General features: G+C 42.5%; 1 protein-coding gene across 6 annotated transcripts in view; it reads left to right on the top strand.

Moving 5' to 3' along the window:
* DOP1A (DOP1 leucine zipper like protein A) overlaps positions 1 to 21,377 on the top strand; it is a 53,878-nt gene that overhangs the window by 30,332 nt on the left and 2,169 nt on the right. For all 6 annotated transcript variants that reach the window (XM_081904784.1, XM_081904785.1, XM_081904783.1 and 3 more), the window contains 20 exons: positions 149 to 301; positions 875 to 975; positions 1,246 to 1,505; positions 2,987 to 4,994; positions 5,082 to 5,193; positions 6,030 to 6,212; positions 8,435 to 8,560; positions 8,942 to 9,076; positions 9,905 to 9,960; positions 10,355 to 10,459; positions 11,719 to 11,785; positions 12,567 to 12,711; positions 13,962 to 14,041; positions 15,162 to 15,271; positions 16,831 to 16,980; positions 18,009 to 18,070; positions 19,117 to 19,269; positions 19,956 to 20,092; positions 20,526 to 20,581; positions 21,081 to 21,245. In XM_081904784.1, coding sequence (XP_081760910.1) covers positions 149 to 301; positions 875 to 975; positions 1,246 to 1,505; positions 2,987 to 4,994; positions 5,082 to 5,193; positions 6,030 to 6,212; positions 8,435 to 8,560; positions 8,942 to 9,076; positions 9,905 to 9,960; positions 10,355 to 10,459; positions 11,719 to 11,785; positions 12,567 to 12,711; positions 13,962 to 14,041; positions 15,162 to 15,271; positions 16,831 to 16,980; positions 18,009 to 18,070; positions 19,117 to 19,269; positions 19,956 to 20,092; positions 20,526 to 20,581; positions 21,081 to 21,245 — 4,364 coding nt within the window. The remainder of the gene's footprint in view (positions 1 to 148; positions 302 to 874; positions 976 to 1,245; positions 1,506 to 2,986; positions 4,995 to 5,081; positions 5,194 to 6,029; positions 6,213 to 8,434; positions 8,561 to 8,941; positions 9,077 to 9,904; positions 9,961 to 10,354; positions 10,460 to 11,718; positions 11,786 to 12,566; positions 12,712 to 13,961; positions 14,042 to 15,161; positions 15,272 to 16,830; positions 16,981 to 18,008; positions 18,071 to 19,116; positions 19,270 to 19,955; positions 20,093 to 20,525; positions 20,582 to 21,080; positions 21,246 to 21,377) is intronic.

Here is a 21,377-nt window from a genome sequence, read left to right as displayed (position 1 = left end):
CCCATTGTAGAGGAGCACCCACATCACATTTGGATCTCAGTGTTTTTCTACATCAGCTGGGCTACACCTAGGCATCTCCCCCAGCTGTTCACTGATAAGACAGCTATAACTGTGTCTGTGTGTATTTCTCCTGTGTTCCTTTCCAAAGCATGTGGCATTAACACTATGGGACCAGTTGGGTGATGGAACACCTCAACATCACCAGAAGAGTGTGGAGCTTTTTTTCCAGTTGCACAATCTAGTTCCGTCATCTAGCATTTGTGAGGATGTTATCAGTCAACAGTTGACCCACAGAGACAAGGTAAATACTGGCTCACATGTATTACGCTCTTTTGAGGTGTGCTCAATTTGGGAATTGAGGCAGTGAAACTATTTTAGAATCCTATATTATCATTGCAGATTATGCAGGTAAAATGCAAGACATGGGAGCCTCACGGTGTTGTTGGTGAGGAACAGTGCAATTCTTAAGCAGGCAACCTTCCTTCCTAACAGTAGTGTCTTAATTAATAATAATAATAATAATAATAATAATAAAAAATAGCTCCTCCTTTCCAGTGTGGTTCTTTGCAACCAGGCTTGCTCTTCCTCTAATTTTGTTCAGGTAGTGTCTTTAGTCTTGGATGGCACTAAATAAATAACAAACTTCATTCTGCTCTGCCCTCTTATTTCTGCTTTCCTATTCTGATACTGTACTGAGGGAAAGGTACAAAAAGGAAAATTGTGAACCAAAAGCTAGCTTGTGATTTAACCGCAGCAATCACTTGATTATACCGTTTCCATGTGTTCCGACTTGGCTCTGATTTAGATTGCCACTTCCCTCCATACTTCCTTCAGTGAATTGTTTAACCATGTTATCTGTCTGTCTGTTTTGCAGAAAATCAGGACAGAAGCTCATGCCAAGTTTGCAGTGCTATGGCACCTCACCAGAGACCTCCATATTAACAAGTCCTCATCGTATGGTCGCTCATTTGACAGGTTGGTTGGATTCAAAGATATTCAGAGTTTAATTGTCTCTACCCAGGAAGAGCCATATCACTTTCTGACCTAGAAGGCAGCCCCCCCCCTCCCAATTCCAAATGGAAAGATAGCCCATCTCTTAGACCTCTGCAGAGTCCTCCCATTATGCAGTAGATGAAGTGTCTGTCAAGTTGTTCAGCCAGGTTTCCCCAGCTGAAGAAACTACCGGCGGATGCCCATAGTTATAACCATTATGGTTTTTATTTGGATTTTTTTCCCCACGCTCAGGTCCTTGTTTATCATGCTGGACAGCCTTAACAGTTTGGATGGTTCTACCTGGTCAGTCGGTCAGGCCTGGTTAAATCAAGTGCTCCAACGTCACGACATTGCAAGAGTCCTTGAACCTTTGCTTCTGTTGCTCCTCCACCCAAAAACTCAGCGTATTTCTGTCCAGAGAGTACAGGCTGAATGCTACTGGAATAAACCATCTTGTTATCCTGAGGATGAAAATGAAAATAATTTTATGCAGAAATTTAACTGTGGTGATTGTAAGTACTGTGTTTAAAAACCCTAATTTCACATATCTGCCTTACTAATATGCCTTTACAATACTCCATCATACAGACAATGACAATTTTGTGCACATTCAAGGCGTGCACAGCATGGTCGGACCTAGAGTAGGGCGGGCATACATACACTCCGCCATCTCGTGCGATGACCCAGAATGCAACCCCCAAGCAAATCGGGGGTTGCCTGCACTTCCATATGGGGTCATATCACAAATGGAATATATCCATGAATTAGTAGCTGGGCCAATGCTGTCCATGCCATTACTGATCCCGGAGAGGATGGCGTGGAGTCTAGAATGGTATGAAAGGAGTGCTCTGGTAATATTCTGTCCTGATACCATTTTCTTGAAGCATCTCAATTTAGACATCATACAGTGGTACCTTGGGTTACAGACGCTTCAGGTTACAGACGCTTCAGGTTACAGACTCCGCTAACCCAGAAATATTACCTTGGGTTAAGAACTTTGCTTCAGGATGAGAACAGAAATTGTGCTCTGGTGGTGCAGCGGCAGCAAGAGGCGCCATTAGCTAAAGTGGTTCTTCAGGTTAAGAACAGTTTCAGGTTAAGAATGGACCTCCGGAACGAATTAAGTACTTAACCTGAGGTACCACTGTATTGGTTTAGAAGGGACTCGCCAATAATGGTAATAATGCCACAAGCCGAAGCAGATACTGTCTTCTCTAAACATTATTTCTTTCCTATTTTGTGGACTGTCATCTAGTCTAAGAGTCTTAACTTATTTTTAGAATTAATGGATTATTGATAAGCTTGTTTATCAAGAGGAATTTAGTTCAAGTATATATGTTATGAATTGGGAAGTTATTCAGTTACATTTATGATAGATCTGGTCATCAGGTTATAATTTCTGTGTTTTACTAAACCAACCCTTTAAAAATTAATTCTGGTATGGATTGTTTTCTGTTTATTACTCATCCACAATGCACTACTCCACAATGTAATTTATTCTCTAACTTAATGTGGACATGCCAGATGAGAACCTGATTAAACCATAAACCAAGCACATTGTCTGTATATTCCCCCCATACATTATCTTCTGACTTTTTGATCAATTACAGATGCCAAAGTCCAATAGCAACATTTAATCAGAGGTCAAATGCTTTGCTTTGCAGATTTAGAACATTTTTTTAAAATACGCATTGAGTGCTTTTTGTACTTCTGTTAGTAATTGCTCATATTTGCAACACAGGTCGGCCCTGATCCAGAGCTCTGTTGGGTCTGTAAACCCATCTACAGAGCATTTAGAGTTAACTGAGGGATAGCTACCTAAATGTAATTTATACAGCCTCTGAATAGGACTCTTGTATATTAACTTGTAAACGATCAGAGTGAACCGTCTGTAAAGCTGCTTTAGCAAGGAAGGAATGTTACGTGATTTAGGGAACTAATTGTTCAGTATCTGAAGAAAAACATCACATCTAAATTCCCTTTTTCTTTTAAGCATTTGCCCACATGCCGGTAAGTCAGGAACAAGACATTACTGCTAAAGAGAACAACGAGAAGCAACTTGGCATGGATGAAATGGAGAACTTCAGTCTTACAGTCAACCCATTAAGTGACAGGATCTCCCTACTGAGTACCAGCAGTGAAACGCTTCCTATGGTTGCATCTGATTTTGATCTTCCTGACCATCAGATAGAAATAATGCAGAGTTCGGACTCTGGCTGTTCCCAGTCATCTGCTGGGGATAACCTAAGCTTTGAGGCAGAAGCTGAAAGCCTGATGGCAACAGACAGTTCTCAGCATTTGAGGGGAGATTCACCGGATGAAATTGTCCAGCAGGTGGTCACTGACTTGATATGCAAGGTTGTCAGCGGGCTTGGAGAAGATATCGAACCAGGTAAGCATTACCTGTATTCAGAAGATGCCTCCACTAAGCTAAATGCTTTGGATCCCTCCGAAGAGGCTGCTAAAACTGAAGACCCAAACATTCAAGACAGCCAGAGCAGTTTGCTTAGCAACGACAGTTCTCAATTGCTATCTGCCTCGACCGAGACAGGACTGGACAGCATTTCCAATGAAATCTCCAGAAACAATTCCTCTCCTTGCATCTCAGTAAGCGAGCAGAGTCTCTGTGACCCGATTTCCGCATCAGCGGAAACCAAGTCTAGGCAGAGAAGTCACAGCAGCATCCAGTTCAGCTTTAAAGGGAAATTCCCTGAAAAAACATCAGAGAAAGAAACCATCGTGAAAGAGTCCGGTAAGCAGCCAGGAGCAAAGCCTAAAGTCAAAATAGCCAAGAAGAAAGACGACGAGAAGAAGAAGGCGCAAGCCGAGAAGCTTAAACAAACCAGTGTTTTCTTCACCGATGGCCTCGACTTGGAAAATTGGTACAGCTGCGGAGAGGGAGAGATCTCGGAAATCGAGAGTGACGCAGGGTCACCAGGAATGCGAAAGTCGCCCCACTTTAATATCCATCCTTTATACCAGCATGTGCTGTTGTACCTTCAGGTGTATGACTCCTCAAGGACTCTCTATGCTTTCTCTGCCATTAAAGCCATCTTGAAAACAAACCCTTCCGCTTTTGTGAATGCCATCTCCACCACCAGCGTCAACAATGCCTATACCCCACAGCTGTCCTTACTTCAGAATCTTTTGGCCAGACATCGCATATCGGTTATGGGCAAAGACTTCTACAGCCATATCCCAGTGGACTCAAACCATAATTTCCGTAGCTCCATGTACATAGAGATCCTCATTTCTCTGTGCTTGTACTACATGCGGAGCCACTATCCAACCCACGTGAAAGTCTCCCCGCAAGACCTGATAGGGAACCGCAACATGCAGATGATGAGCATTGAGATTTTGACCCTTCTCTTCGCCGAGCTGTCCAAAGTGGTGGAGAGTTCCACAAAGGGCTTTCCCAGCTTCATCTCGGACATGCTGTCCAAATGCAAGGTGCAGAAAGTGGTTCTGCACTGTTTGCTCTCCTCCATCTTCAGCGCCCAGAAGTGGCACAGCGAGAAGGTCGCTGGGAAAAATATGGTGGCCATTGAGGAAGGCTACTCTGAAGACAGCCTCATCAATTTCTCCGAGGACGAGCTGGACAACGGCAGCACCCTGCAGTCGCAGCTCTTGAAAGTCCTCCAGCGGCTCATTGTCCTGGAGCACAGAGTGATGACTGTGCCCGAGGAGAACGAGGCAGGCTTTGACTTTGTTGTGACGGACTTGGAGCACATCAACCCCCAGCAGCCAATGACTTCCCTTCAGTATTTGCACTCTCAGCCAATCACCTCCCAAGGCATGTTTCTCTGTGCCGTGATAAGAGCGTTGCACCAGCACTGTGCCTGTAAAATGCATCCCCAGTGGATAGGACTCATTACTGCTTCCCTGCCTTACATGGGGAAGGTGCTCCAAAGAGTGGTGGTTTCTGTGACCCTCCAGCTTTGCCGGAACCTGGACAACCTGATTCAGCAGTACAGATACGAAACAGGATTATCCAGCAGCAGGCATGTGTCTCTCTTTCTCTTGGCCATTTTTTTAAATGTTTAATTTGTTCCCTTGAAAATTGCAACAAATTCAATGTTGTGTTTTAGGCCCCTTTGGATGGCATCAGTTACTCCACCAGATATGATGCTCACTCTGCTGGAAGGCATCACAACTGTTATTCACTATTGCTTGCTGGATCCAACTGCACAGTATCATCAGGTAAGCATGTTCAAGGATTTGACCGTGTCTTCGTCTATGCATGTGTTTTAACTGTAACATTTATTTTTGTCATTTGAGAGGGAGGACACCATTATTGAATTGACTATACCTCTAGATCAGGGTTTCCCAAAGCTGGGTCTCCAGCTGTTTTTGGACTGCAGTTCCCATCATTCCTGACCACTGGTCCTGCTAGCTAGGGATGATGGGAGTTGTAGTCCAAAACCAACTGGAACCCTAAGTTTAGGAAACCCTGCTATAGATCCTTTGCTTATGAGAACAGTTTAGGAGCCCATAATTTGCTGTGATCTGTAGTGGCACCCAGTAAGTCTGCACATTGCATGGTTTCCTTACAACTCATGTGCATTGGGTTGGTTTAACAGCAGCGCTAATTCTGGGTACAGCCCCCAGGGCCAGCCCAATACATTTGCTTCTTGATGTAGAGCAGGACTTGGCGCCCACCTGAGGACGAGGAATATAGTACCCATGGTTGTCAAGTTATTTTGGCACCTGAGGCTGAAAGTGACACAAGCATCTCTCCATCCCTGGAAATAAAAACACTATAATAATAAATGAAATGAATGCCAATTTACTACCCCTTTTTGATGTGCAGGTGCTTAATGATAGGGTCGGCCCTAGTATACCCACTGCCATGAAGCATAGGAAACTATTAGTGTTAAGCCTCTATTTTAAAGTTCTAAGCCTTCGACTCAGTGCACACTAAGAGGGAGAGGAGAGACCCAAAGTGAGAAAGGGCAGAATTGTACATGTGTGGAGGAGGTAGGCACTTTCCTGTATCACTGAGAGTAATTGATATATTTTGCTCTTCTTGGTACCAGCTTCTGGTGACTGTAGACCAAAAGCATATGCTAGAAGCACGCAGTGGGATCTTGTCTATCCTTCACATGATCATGTCATCTGTGACTCTTCTGTGGAGCATCCTGCACCAGGCAGACTCTTCAGAGAAAACAGCTGCTGCAGCTGCTGCATCCATTACCACCATTAATCTTGGATCAACAAAGGTCAGAAGAGCATGAATGGTGCTGTGTGTGTCTGCGTACTGTGTGTATGACTTTGTCAGACTAGATGGAGTTGTGTCTGTTTGAATGTAACCTACAAAGTGTTTAGTAAATCACCAGCACAGAACCTAAAGAACCACCAGCAACCTTGCAGGTTAACAGAGGGCAAACTCTGACTCCAAGTTCCTCATAAAATTCCCCCATATCCAGCCTTAGCCACTGATACCAAACATCCACAGATTTTATTCTACTTCTGTTTGCAGTGGGAAGGTATCCCTTGCAAGCCCTATTTCATTTCATATCATCATCACTTACATTCTCCAATGATAATATTTATTCGGGAATTGAATAAGCTGAGGGGAATTCTGTTATGATAGAAGCTACAAATGAAGAAACAAATTCTTTATTTGTTAACAGCATTTCAGCATGAAAGATCTAGCCCAGGGGTCAGCAAACTTTTTCAGCAGGGGGCCGGTCCACTTTCCCTCAGACCTTGTCGGTGGCCGGACTATATTTTTTTGGGGGGGGGGATGAACGAATTCCTATGCCCCACAAATAACCCAGAGATGCATTTTGAATAAAAGCACACATTCTACTCATGTAAAAACACACTGATTCCCTGGCTGTCCGCAGGCTGGATTTAGAAGGCGATTGGGCCAGATCTGGCCCCCAGGCCTTAGTTTGCCTACCCAAGATCTAGCCCATTACTCTCTTTTTTGTTAACACTTGCTTTTGTTCACACTTCAAACAAACCAGCACTAACTTCCCTCAAAAAATATATACCGCTTAGCTGTTCCTACAGAAAATAATCCCAGGGTGTCTCTTTGTATCATATGCAGGCATCCTATTTTCTGTTGTTTCAAAGGCAGGGCATTTCTCTACCAGATATTCAGCTGTAGTTCTTTCAGTTTCTAGGTGATTGTAACATATATTAAGTTTTCAGGTACTTACTTTCAAATGTGGTGGTCATGTGAGATGATATAGGAATTCTGTATAAATGGATATATGAAATGAGACTTATCTGATGCTAGACTTAGATCTCAGGATGGCATTATCCATATTTGATGACAGAAGTCAAAATGTTACAAATAAGAACTTACTTAAATTACCGTATTTTTCGCCCTATAAGACGCACTTTTCCCCCTCCAAAAATGAAGGGGAAATGTGTGTGCGTCCTATGGGGTGAATGCAGGCTTTCGCTGAAGCCTGGAGAGCGAGAGGGGTCGGTGCGCACCGACCCCTCTTGCTCTCCAGGCTTCAGGAAGCTCTGCGCAACCCTCGGGAGACCGGCTCCGATGGCCGCGCAGAGCTGCCTGCAGTCCCGGGCTCAGCGCAGCTCTGCGTGGCCATCGGGAGCAGGGCGCGAAGTCCCACCTGGCTCCCAATGGCCGCGCAGAGCTGCCTACAGTCCCAGGCTCAGCGCAGCTCTGCGTGGCCATCGGGAGCGGGGCGCGAAGTCCCGCCCGGCTCCCGATGGCCGCGCAGAGCTGCCTCCAGTCCTGGGCTCAGCGCACTTCTCCCTATCGCCAGCCCCACAAGCTCGAGGGACAGCGGGGAGGCGGAGCGCGCCCTCCTTCTGTTCCCCGACCTGGTTCTTCCAGCCCTGCACCTGGGGGGGGGGAATAAAAATGTTTTTCTTTATTTCCCCCCCAAAAAACTAGGTGCGTCCTATGGGCCGGTGCGTCCTATGGGGTGCAAAATACGGTAAGCAGCATGTTTGACAATAGCTTGAAGATAGATTTAGGTGACAACAATTTCTCTGAATGGTACCAACAAACTTGGACTTTTGAATTGATGGAAAAACTGACACAGATTGTGAAAGACAGGAACAGTTTATAACAGGCAAAAGAAAAGTTTCAAGCACTGTGATTTCTCTTTTTTAAATACACAAACAAGGAGCATATCTGGCAACCACCGGCCACACGCAGCCTCCAGTGGAATGACTGTGTAAGATCACACAGTAAACAAAAAGGGAGAATTCCAGTGATGAGTAAAGAAGAAAACATGCTTTACAGTAAAACAGATACAACTAGTGTTCTTAACTAAACGTTACTTGTCATGTTATACATTGTTTTGTTTGAGGAACAAAAGCAACCTTAAAAAAAAAAAACCCACTAAATTTAAGGAATTATTTAGGTTGCATTTCCATATCTTTGCAGTCAATGGACAGTAGCAAAATACTCTGGGTGCATAGTTTGATAATGAGGATGATCTTTAAATTTCAGAACCTGAGGCAGCAGATTCTTGAATTGCTGGGCCCTATCTCAATGAATCACGGCGTTCATTTTATGGCAGCTATTGCATTTGTGTGGAATGAAAGGAGGCAACACAAAAACACTTCAAGGACTAAGGTATGTTAAGTAATGCAGCCATTTGAAAATAATTCCCATCTTCTTTTCAAATGGCTTAAAGTATTAAGGTCCAGATTGAGGTTCTTGGGGGCCAGGTGCTTTGTATCCCTGGGAAGGCAAGTGGGGAACCTGTCAGTCAGCCCGGTAAGTTTCATTGATCAGATGTCCTAGAGGAAAGGAGGGGTATCCTTTTCAGCCTAAACGCCATTTTCTCTTGTAGCTAACTATCTGGGAACTCCATGCCAGAGGTGGGTGGAGCCAATGCAAAATGGAGGTGGAGTCCATGGAACATTGTGCAGGGCCACACAATACGACCCATGTAATTTTGAAACTGTCAGGACTTCAGTGCTGGACTCAATAGCAATGTATAATACTTTTTAGGTCATTCCTACAGCTAGTGAAGAACAGCTTCTGTTAGTGGAGCTGGTTCGTTCTATCAGCGTTATGAGAACTGAGACTGTTATGCAAACAGTGAAAGAAGTCTTGAAGCAACCACCAGCAATAGCCAAGGACAAGGTATGGAAAGAACTTAAGCTTGCATTTTCCAACAAAAGAAGTTGATGTTACGATGGCTAGGCTGTGTTTGACAAACGTTAAAGGTAAAGGACTCCTGGTAGTTAAATCCAGCCACAGACTACTCTGGGGTTGCGGCGCTCATCTCGCTTTAGAGGCCGAGGGAGCTGGCGTTTGTGACTGTAAAACAAACAAACAAACATACATATCCAATGCATTCAATTAAAACAGGTGAAATGTGTTGGATTGCTTCTTTATGAGTAACTAAATTAATCAGTTTGCTTTGATTACTGTAATAACTCACGCTAGATAGTTGTGGACACAACCTCATTTAATTTTGGAAATGAAAATAGATGGCAGTTCTGAACCTAAAAGATAAATTGAGTTGACTTACTTAAGCCCATTGATTGCAGCAGGTTTACTCAGAATATAACATACCTGGGTGCAACCCTTTGATAGGAACATTATTTCCAGCTTCCATTAAAAAAGTTGGTGGCTCTAAATTTCCCCATTTTGCACACACACACCCAGTTCTCAAATGCCAGGAACAATGGTAACTTGAAATGGGCTGAGTTCCAAACCCACCTCTCCTTATCATAGATTACCGCAACTGGCATTCCAAGCTCCAGTTAAGCTTAGAAACCAAGGAAATATATTTAGGGGAAAACCTTAAGAAAGACTGTATGTAGCACTCTGTCAAGCAATCACTGTTTGTTAAATTGAGCAAGGTTTACTTTATTATTTTGATTCCTGGCTTTTGATGCACTTTGGTGGCCTTGGGAAAAAAATATAACCGTTTTCTTTTAATACTTTGCTTCTAAATCTTTCTAGAAGCACCTTTCATTGGAAGTCTGCATGCTGCAGTTTTTCTTTGCGTACATTCAGAGGTAAGACAGTGAGTGGTTATGGGGACTTTTCTTTTCTCCTGTGTCACCAGATGAGGTGTTTGCTGTGTGCTTTGTGCAGTGGTTCCATTCAGTTTTTTAAAGCAGGTTTTGAGAACTTAAGGTTAAAAGTGTCAGAAGAGAAGCTGGAACCTATTTCCAGCTTTTGGGAAATTAATCTCTTTCTCAAGTTGGAAAATCTGCAGGGTTATTTTCTGGTGTCCCATTTCCTCTAGAGTTCTTTTATCTTACCTGTTGGGTCGTTCACTGAGAGAAAACACCAGTGTTAGCTTTCAGTGTTTATCCCATTTGTTTGATACTAGGCTGTAGCGTGAAGAAGTACTCTAATGGTGTTTGGAAACCCATATGACCCCCTCTCTCCCCCCCCCCCTTGCAGAATCCCAGTGTCCAATGTAGTCGACAGCTGGGCCTCATTATTGCTGCTTCTGAAGGATTCCATACAACTTGGCCTTCCAGCTCCAGGGCAATTTCTCATACTTGGGTGAGCTATTTTGTTTGCATGAGCACCATCAATTTTTCCTACTGAGAAATGCCAAGATCATTTTTCAGAGACCTTAAAACATTCTTGATGAGTGATAGGGAGTACCATGATGATTTTAAGAGAGAAGTTGATCTCTTGCATTTGGGGGACATGTTGCTACTTCACGTTTGGAGAGGTAGCTTGGCCTTCGCAAGCAAGGCTGAAATCCAGCAAATGTCATGTGTAACCCAACCCCTGTAACTGGCTCTAAAAAAGAACCATCAGCACAGCTTTACGTAGGCGACAGTGAGCAAACCTTGACTGCACCACAGTAATTTATTGGGGCCTCGTTCAGTTCAGATCCCATGTATTTGAATGTGAGAGTTAAACATGTATTTAAAGCGCTCTCAACATCAGAACAGGGAAGGAAATCCAGAACAGTGCAAGCTCAGTGCACAATGTGTTATGAACCAGAGCTCTTTTATAGAGGAGCATTTTTTATCAGAAGATGACAACCTTTATCAAACAGCATGTGGGCATGAGAGTTCTCTGATCAGAATTAACAAACCTAATCTTGTCTTTTGATTAAAATTATTCTTATTAATATGAAACATGGCTCAAAAACACCAAGCTTGCACCATTTTGGACCACCACTGCCCATTTTGGTGTGTGCATGTAGAGATGACCTAAAAATCTGCAGGAATCTGCTAAAATATTATTTTGTTGTAATCCAAAACTTTGTTATGCCAGACCTAAACCCTTGTGTCAGCTTGCCTCGTCCATAATATCACCATAACCTCATGCAACCCCCGTGTTGTTTTGATGCATTTGGTATAATAGGTGATAACTCCACATATTTTGTTTCAATGCATTGATAACCACAGCGTTGGTATACATTGCTGTGGAAAGTATCAACAGTCACTTGTTTTATCATTTGGATAAATACATGGAGTGAAATCCGAACTGCTACATAAGGATCTTCTGCTTAGTAACTGGATTTCCCAGAAGGCTTCCCTTTCCTCTTCAAACAATCTCCCTTCACCTGCCCTGCCACTTGCCCTTGAGAAGCCTCTTCCCAAAATTGCGTGACCTTTTGGAGTTGCCTCCAATGACAAGAGAGATGCAGCCAACATGGGAAATTAGGCTCGTCCTTCTTTGCATGTAGATAGTCTTGAGCATCTTTGCATTTCTGCAGTTGTTGTCCCCTTTGTTTAAATATTTGGTCCATCTGTTCTATTCAAGCCATCATATGAAAGTTTATTTCTTCTTTTTTTTAAAAGCGTTTTAAATGAGTTTATAATGAAAAACCCAAATCTGGATAATAAGAAAGACCAGCGTGATCTTCAGGTAAGAAATTTATGTCCTTAGTTACTTCTGAGTACAAATGTGCTTTTTAAAAAATAAAATAAAAGGAAAGCACCTTCGTAATTGTAATATTTTGTTGTGTAGTACACTGAAGCTGGGTTTTACCTGGGTTGCTTTCCAATTCTTTAGAAGGGATACATTCTTTAGAAGAGATCAGTTTAATTATTGAACTAGTTTAAAAAATGCTCTCTGATTTCAGTCAGATTTTTGTACACTTAATTTCTAGGAAATGTGTGGTGCGAGTTCCATGTTTAACATGTGAACCTTGAATCTGATGGTGTTGTTGCTTAGATGTGCCATGTTTTGCTATCTGAAGTGAACCAGCAAATGAGGCCACCTCAGCTGTTTCTGGATTACCTTTGGCCAGTCACTACTTATGGGGAGCTGATCTGACACCCGCTTGTCTGTTGCCATGCTGGCTGTTTATCCTCATCTGATAGGCCCCTCCCATTGTCACTCTTTTCATTCTCCCAATCTGTTGCGCAATCCTGACACATCAATGCATCAGGATCCTTTTGCATGTTCCCATTGCACAGGTTTCCTCAAAGGGGCGGGTGCAATCCTTGCGCCATTGACCTTTGTATAAACTCTGAGCACTCTGAATACACTGATCAAGTGACCTCTTGCACCGCGGCACTGCCTTATGCATGCTCTCCATCACCCTCATGCAGAAATCGACCATGCAAGAAAAATCAATTACTATTTCTCTTTATGCACAAGACTCTTTTCATCACCTTGCATTTCTTTCCCTTGCCTCTTTCAGGATGTAACCCACAAAATAGTGGATGCCATTGGAGCCATCGCTGGCTCGTCCCTGGAACAGACTACGTGGCTAAGGCGCAATTTGGAAGTTAAACCATCCCCCAAGATAATGGTTGATGGAAACAATTTGGAGTCTGATGTTGAAGGTGATTGCCTGCCCCCCACCCTTCCTCCGCCCAGCATATTTAATCAGTATCCAAAATTGCTTCTGTTGATGATAACAGTAGAGCAGAGATGGGGAAACACTTTTGCCCTGAGGGCCTTATTCTAACATAACCGTAACAGGGCTGTTTTGTGCAAGCTACAGCCACCTGTCCATCATCTGAGGGACAGGTGAGCCTGACTTCTCCAAACCAGCCTGATGAGGCATGCGTCTTGTCCATGCCCCACTGCTGCAGCTGAGCAAGGCTCCTGCTATTTAAATTCATTTTACATCTAGCTGAGGGCTGCAAACCTCTCTACCTGTGTATCCCTGGCTAGATAAGAAACCGTGTCCTATATCTGTTTGTCCAATCCAGCAACCAGAATAATGGTCACACAGCCCTTTAAAAAAATCACGTTGAATGGCATTTCCAGGCAGTTTTTATTGAAACCAATTTTTTTTTGGGGGGGTGTGCATTTTAAAGATTTATGATGCCAGCTGACTGACAGGTGACTGTGCCACCTACCTGTCCAATGTGGTCTGCAGGGCATGTGCAGATAAGGATCTTCACCTGCTGAGCTAAGATTCCTTGCCCCTTGTTTATGGTTTAGGATTATACCTTATCTCCCATTCTGCCCTCCAGTTGGGGCCACTGCCGCATCTGCAGCCCTGCTGCTTGTGGCCACATTATAAGATAGGGTGAGAACAGGATAAATTCCCCCAATGCCATTGCATGACCACATTGAGACCGTCTTGGGATCTCACTTTCATGTTTGGCAGTCAGCTGGTTGGTCTAGGAGAGTTGGGTAGAGGAACACCTCTGCTCATTCCAAACCCACCCCAGCCTGACAGAGTTTGAATTGCTCTGTCTGTGTTGCATATGAACACAGCCTACGTAAACAGTATTTCTCTTTGATTTTATAATGATTCTTTATTTTAATTGAACCACAAGCATCCATTCTATGCAAAATAATTAAGACAACTTGTTGAGATTTTAGCTCAGCTTAATATCACAGGATTTTGCAGGATTTAAAATATCAATAGTTGAATGCAGATATATTTAGTCAAATTTCAGGTGGGAAAAGGGAAACTGGTGGGATTTTATCTCGCAGCATGCATCCCAGTGCTAACTTGTTTGATGTACTGCATATTTAAAGACCTGTGGCTTCTTTTAAAACGGCTTGACAGATACTGACACATGGATTCATGTCTTCATTTTTTGTTCCCCACCCCCTCAAAAAAAATAATGTTCAGATATGTTGTCTCCAGCTTTGGAAACCTCAAGCATAACTCCATCCGTTTATAGTGTCCATGCCTTAACGCTGCTGTCAGAAGTAAGTTTCCCCCCTTTTTATTAGACTTTAAGATATTTGTTTGTATATAAATATAAGAGTTAACACAGAAAAGAACAGAGCATTATTTCACCACACTTGCACTTCTGGAATTTTGGTAGCAGGTGAATATTCAGATGTACAAGAAAGCACATATTTTTGAGCAGTGAGAAGCCTGGTGGCCACACCTGGCCCCTGGACCTGAGGTTCCTCACACCTGCACTAGTGAAAAGCAAGGAACCTGATTTTCAATTATCTATGCAGGGCAGGCTCTGGTGCTTCCCAAAAGCTTCTCCTTAGGTTCCGGGGATCTTTTGGAGCAGTATAAGTGGCGTGCCGTCTTAGGCTCACAGAAGGGCTTTTGCTAGCACAAAGCTACCATTCAGTGGGACTGAATTTTGTTGTGGCTAATTTACGCCCCGTTGCTCTTAATGGGCCTACTATAAGCATGACTTAAGATCCTAACCCCACTTATCTTGGAGTAAGCATCATTGAATTCAATAGAACTTACTTTTGAGAAGACATGTTAGGATTGCCTTGCAAATCTTCATCCAAGCCCATGTCGCTGGAAATAGTAGAGAAGGGAATTGTCCATGCATGTACTTTGGGGTATATTTTTTCCTTTTTAGCAGAAACAAAATTGTGCTGAAAGATAATATAGCTGTTGGCTCCACACACACACACACACACACACACACACACACACACACACACAAAAGCACACATTACATTTGGAAGTTGATTTGGTATTAAAACAGTCATGTTCATGTGCTCAGTCTCGGACAGGATTTCTCTGCTATGGAATGCAGCACATTTGTCAGTATACAATTCTTATCTGCTTTTGAGAGAATGAAGAAAAATCATCTATATTTTATGGTGCTATACTTAAGGAATTTGTGGATTTTTTTAAACAACCATTTAGTTTTGGTAAGATGATATTTAAAAGAGAACTTGTTAAATGATGTTTTCTTTGTGACGTTTTGAAAATAATGAATATAGCTGGAAGCTGGGCAGTCATCCATTGAAAGGATATATAGTACAGTATTTATATATTTTAAGCAGAAGTCCTTAAAGATTGTAAGGGCAGAAAATTGACATTTTCAATATTTCTCTTCTCTTGTAGGTCTTGGCTCATCTTTTGGATATGGTTTTCTACAGTGATGAAAAAGAGCGAGTTATTCCACTTCTTGTAAATATAATGCACTATGTTGTGCCTTATCTTCGCAATCACAGGTACCTCTACAATCACATGTACAACTTATTTTAACTATGATGTACACTTTCATTGAACTTACCATTACAGTTTACATAAAGTACTCTCTGAACAAGTTTCCCAAACAAGGAAATGATGATTAACTGCTTCAGAACAAGCCAAGATACTTAGCCAACTTAATAGCTTAATATCCTGACGTGTTCAAAAGCTGTCTGCCATAGTTTCCAGGCTTGAACAAAACAGCTATAATTCATGTTAGTTAACTATATACATTCTGGTTTGTTTGCTGGCTCTTGTGAAAAGGCTGTGCCATAGGCTCATCTATATCTCTGCCTATTAAAATGAGATTCTGTTGTTTGAATGTGGTCCTTCTCTGCAGTCTTGAAATGAGCAATTATATATAAGAAGCCCTAATACTTGCAGTGACATATGGCCCTAATCTGCAGGAACGACTCCAAGACTGGTGCTCCCCCACGCCAGATATTTCCTGCTATCCCATTCATCTGCCCCACTTCCCTTCATAGTAGATTAAGGTCCTATCTGGCAATGATTACATCCTTGCTCCCCTAGTAGTCTTTTTTGCCACTTCCCCAACTGCTCTTCTGAGTGCATGTGTATGAACTCATGTTGACTATTGAAAGAGTTTGGTAGCAAAAGTAGCAATCTGTAGTCCCCAACGTTTCCTGCTTGTTGGCATTTGTGAGACATTTTGCATTTCAGCAGCCTAAATTCCGATTTTGCACAGTAACTCTGTATTTCGCAGATAGTGTTCAGGACTAGCCCTTGATATTATAGTAACTCAAGTCAGTTTCTGTCAAAAGCTTCACCAAACAAAAGCTTCATCGCTGAGCCTATCACAGTGTTAACATTCTGTGCTGTGCAATACCAATGGCAGGAATTTTATCTGTGTGGCTGACAGTCTCTGCTGACCTCCCCGCCAGAGGTGTAACTCACTTCAGCCACTTAGATTTGCATTACCAGGCTTGCTCTTTATGTGGCGTAACTTTCTGGTGTAAGATGCCTTGGTTTTTCCAGCTCTTTGCTTCAGGCTAGTTGTTGAAGAAGGAGGACTTTTCAGGCTACAGATGACACAGAGCTGCTTGAATGAATAAGGCATGTTTCTGACAAATTAAGCTCTAAATGCTTCATCCAGTACGGAGGCAAAGAAAGAGTAGCCCTCCAGATATCATTCAACTTCCAGTTCCCATCAGTCCCAACCAACAAGGCCAGCAGCCAACATTGCTGATGGGAGGTGTTGACTAACCACATCAATAGTACCATCATGGTTGTGATTATGCATGTGCACAGAAGAGGGTGGTGATTTTCTAATAATGAATTTTCCTTTTAGGTGCACCCCCTTGCGTGGTGCTAAAGTCTGCTCTGGAGGGTTTACTAACATCCAGGAGCAGCATTTGAAGGGGATGGGGCATTCAGTGGGCAGCTGTAGGCCAGGATCTGGTTTTGGGATCCAAGCAAAAATAATTTCAAATTGATTTAAAGGTGATGCATTCTGACTGTTTTTGTGCAGGGTTTTTCTTACTTGTAATCTTTTTGAATTGGATTTATTTCCTTGTTCCAGTGCCCATAACGCGCCCAGCTACCGAGCGTGTGTTCAGCTATTGAGCAGCCTGAGCGGCTATCAGTACACAAGGAGAGCGTGGAAAAAGGAAGCTTTTGACCTCTTTATGGATTCCAGTTTCTTTCAAATGGATGCTTCCTGTGTTAATCAGTAAGGCTTTTTGTTGCTCCTGTTTGATTTTAGTACCAAGGGGCAGAGGGAATAGAATTGTTTCCCCAAGACAGTTGTCAACATGGGGCCTTCCAGATGTTTTGGGTCTTCAACTCCTCTCAGCCCCAGCCAGCATGGCTGATGTTCAGGGATGATGGGAGTTAAGGCCAGCAATGTCTAGAAGGCACCACATCAGCTCCCCAGTCTTAAGACAGCATACTGACAAAATTCTAGCAATCTGCACTTTCCAGATGACTAGATACTCTCATTTGCTTGTATAATCTTCTGATGGCTGTGAGGTCTACACTATATAGCAACTTCACAACAGGGTTTCAGGCAGCTCTTTCACCAACCCCACCTGCAGATCCTAGTGGTGAAACCTGATGCCTTCTGCATAAGGTACAGCTGAACTTCGTTCCTCTGCTATTTTCTCTCCAGTTCTTACAGAGCTTGTTTCTCCAAGTTCCCACAATTTGTTGGTTCTGCACATCCACTGCCTCTACTCAATTCCATGCACATCTACCCATAGCTTGGATAGTGTGGTTGCTGATTCCAGAAAGAGCTTCTCAAATAGCCTTGGTTCAAGCTTGATAAGGGCTACCAGTGACTATATTCTGCAACCATTGTTGGAGACAGTATGCCTCAGAATACCAGTTCACTTGCTGGGGAGAGTGCTGTTGCACTCAGTTCCTTCTTGTGGACTTCCTAGGCACTGGTTGGCCACTGTGAAAACAGGATGTTGCACTAGATTTCATTTTGCCTGATCCTGCAGCGTTCTTCTCAAGTTCTTGTCTCTTTTCTTTATATTCTCCCCACCCCCTAACCCCAAGACTCCCTTGGTCAACAAAGGCAGCTGCTTGGTTCTTACGGATCTGTACCATTCATATACTGCGGGATCTTATTCTGACGTACAGAGCAGAATTGTGAAAGGGGCGTCAAACTTTTGACACTTTCCCTTTTTATTTAAACCAAAATAAAATGCCATGCGTTTAGTTGCAATGACAATATAATTTTAAATTCTTTTTTAGTTGGAGAGCAATCATGGATAATTTGATGACACATGACAAAACCACGTTCAGAGATCTGATGAGTGAGTTCTGGCTTTTAACTCTTTGTACAAGATCCACAGACACTTGCATGTGTGGAATCCATTTTAATAATATTAGCCATCATGTTGTAAAGGTTGATTCTTCTGGTGTTTGCATAATGCAGGCATCCCCAACCTGCGGCCCTCCAGATGTTTTGGCCTACAACTCCCATGGTCCCTAGCTAACAGGACCAGTGGTCAGGGATGATGGGAATTGTAGTCCAAAACATCTGGAGGGCCGAAGGTTGGGGATGCCTGGCATAATGGTCCAAATCACAACTAATCTAAGCCAAGAAAGCTTGTTTTTTTTGGCGAAGACAGCATAGACATGATTGATACTTTTTCATTGACTTTGCTATTGGAGTAATTTTGATACATTAATTTTGTTTCTGTTTTGTAAATTTAATGTTTGTTACGTTAATATCTTGAATTTTTCCTTGCTCTCTCTGCCTTGACCTAGGGCTTTGTTGTTTGTATGCAAGATCCACCTGCCAAATAGCCCACAAGAGTGCGTCTTAACTCGGAATGCGTTGCATCCCTTTTTTTGAAAAAAAAGAATGTAAAATCACTTTTTAAAAAGTATATTCAGAGAAAATTCTAGAGTATTGAACACCAAGACTAAGTGACTGCTGAAGTGTGAGTGTTAGTGCCAGGTCTATCCTATGAATAGTTCCCTTGCTCTCATGAATATAGGGAACAGTGGGAGAGTGCTGTGGCTCTCATGTCCTGCTTTGGGCATCTCATTGGCCACTGTGAGAAGCAGGATGCTGGACTAGATGGGCCTTCTTAAGAGAAATGCACACAGACAGTGCAATTAGCTCATAAATAGGATCCATGTAGTGTATGTGGTACCTGGCATATATGTTTAAAGTGCAGAATACAATCTGGGCACTGATTTATGGCACTCGACTAGCGATTTTAATAACATACTTTAAATCAGCCTTTTCCAACCTGGAGTCCTGTGCCTGTTTTGAACTACTCCTGTCTCTGAGCCAAGAACTTCTGTCTTCACTAAAAGCACCTTCTCTGCTGCATGATTCCTTCTTTAGCACGTGTGGCTGTGGCCCAGAGCAGTTCACTCAATCTGTTTGCCAATCGGGATGTAGAACTGGAACAGCGTGCTATGCTTCTGAAGAGGCTGGCCTTTGCCATTTTTAGCAGTGAAGTGGACCAATACCAGAAATACCTTCCAGATATACAAGGTGAATAAGAATTTTACCATTTCCCTTGTAGGGGTAAAGTTAATACAAGTGTCCTTTGCTTAACTATTATCATTGACCTCCCGCAGTTTCCACTTTAATCACAGATGGGGAATTTGCAGTCCTCCAGATGTTGGACTACAACTCTCATCATTCCTTACCATTAGCTTGCACCCCAGGGAGGTCACTTCAGTGTTGCTAATGCGGTGGTTTGTCTTCACCTCTGGAGGCACACTCCCATTGTCTCTCAAGACGGAAGCATGCCAACCAGTCATGCTAGCTGGGCCACATGGGAGTTGGAGTTTATTAGTATGTGGAGGGCCAAGGACTCCCCACCCCTGATTTAAACAGTAGTTAAATCTTCTGCTCTGTGCATTGGCACATAATTTGGAGCCAGCAGAACAAAGCATACAAAAAAAATCCTGCTAACCTCTGGATCATACCATTGGCTGTTATGATTGTCTCTTAGAAACACTGTGAACTGTTTACTTGAAAACTGGTACATCTCTCCCTCCTTCCCCCAGCACTTCTAATATTCTACATTGAGGGGAGGTTTGTGTGCGCATGAGTTTAGCGTAGCTTTCCTAAATACAAGTCAACTAAAGCTCATACTATTAATCGGTTGTTTTTTCATTAACTGGGCTGCAGATTTTTGAGCTACCAAATCTGTGTTGATTTTTCTGTTTCAGAAAGGCTGGTAGAAAGTCTCCGCCTGCCGCAAGTGCCCACTCTTCACTCCCAAGTGTTCCTCTTTTTCCGAGTTCTGCTCTTGAGAATGTCTCCACAGCATCTTACCTCGCTTTGGCCTACCATGATCACAGAATTGGTGAGTTGCAACTGACTTTGGAACATGGGGAAGCTTTTTTTATATATTAAAAAAAGCCAATAATTCAATCTCTCTATAGCCCAAGGTTAGCCAACACAGTGCCCTTCGGATGTTGCTAGGATGCGATTTCCAGCCATTAGTGATGATGGGCATATATCATTGCTGGGGTGCAAGCTTACATGCTATGTCATGCATAAGGATACTGAAGTCACATGTTTTGAGCAACCTGCATGGATCTTTTCCACCTGATCATTAGCCTGGAAGGAGGACAATAATTGAGTGGAGAAGATCAGGTGTTTGTTCACATGCATACTACTACCACCACATCACTGTCAATGTGTAAGGGGGATAGGATTGGAATGTCCATTTGTTAATACTGTTTTTAAAATTTGGTGTGTTGTGTTTTTTTTTAAATAAAACAAACAAACTTCAGGTCCAAGTATTTTTATTGATGGAACAGGAACTCACAGCTGATGAAGATATCTCAAGGTAATGTCAATTTCTCTTCTCTCATTTTATTTGCATAATAGTTGAAATATACTGGCTGATAGTCCAATTATTTTATATTATTCATTTGGAAGGTTTTCCCCCCAGTCTTGCTATGAAAACAGGAACATAATCGGTGCCAATAAGCAGCAGTACATTTTTTTCCATTCCAGTTCATGTTTAATACGGCAATCAGTTCACAAAGATCAAATTAGTCAGACAGGACCCTATATTGTAAAAGTAAATCAGACTTTGGTCTTGCTTCTTTATCAGTACTATTTACGCTAAATTATACGAACAAAGCAGAAGTGTAATTTAGAACCACTAGCTGCAGCTATCTTGTTAAAATTGTTTGGTGTTTTCAGAAGGGTAATATAAAAGTTATCCTCATAGAGAATTCTTCCAGTTCATTTAAAGTATACGCTAAAAGAAGAGCATTTATTTGTGAAGTGTGGACATAACTGATTAAGAATAACCTGTAGTAAATTCATTTGAATTGTAGAACTTCAGGACCATCTGTTGCTGGCCTAGAAACTACATACACTGGAGGCAATGGATTCTCGACATCCTACAACAGTCAGAGATGGTTAAATCTTTATTTGTCAGCTTGTAAATTTCTGGATTTAGCCTTGGCATTGCCCTCTGAAAATCTTCCTCAGTTTCAGATGTAAGTACACTTCATCTCATTCAAATCCAAGTGTGCCGTAGAAACACTTCATTGTGAGAAAACCTTCATATTTAGAGTGATGCTTCTCTTTGAGCGGCAAGTATTTCTTTATGGACTGTCAAGGCAGGTGCT

This window comes from Podarcis melisellensis, assembly GCF_964234715.1.
Source record: "Podarcis melisellensis genome assembly, chromosome: 3".
In the NCBI taxonomy this organism is placed as follows: domain Eukaryota; kingdom Metazoa; phylum Chordata; class Lepidosauria; order Squamata; family Lacertidae; genus Podarcis; species Podarcis melisellensis.
The sequence above is the reverse complement of the archived record's forward strand: the minus strand, read 5'-3'. Positions and strand labels throughout refer to the sequence as shown.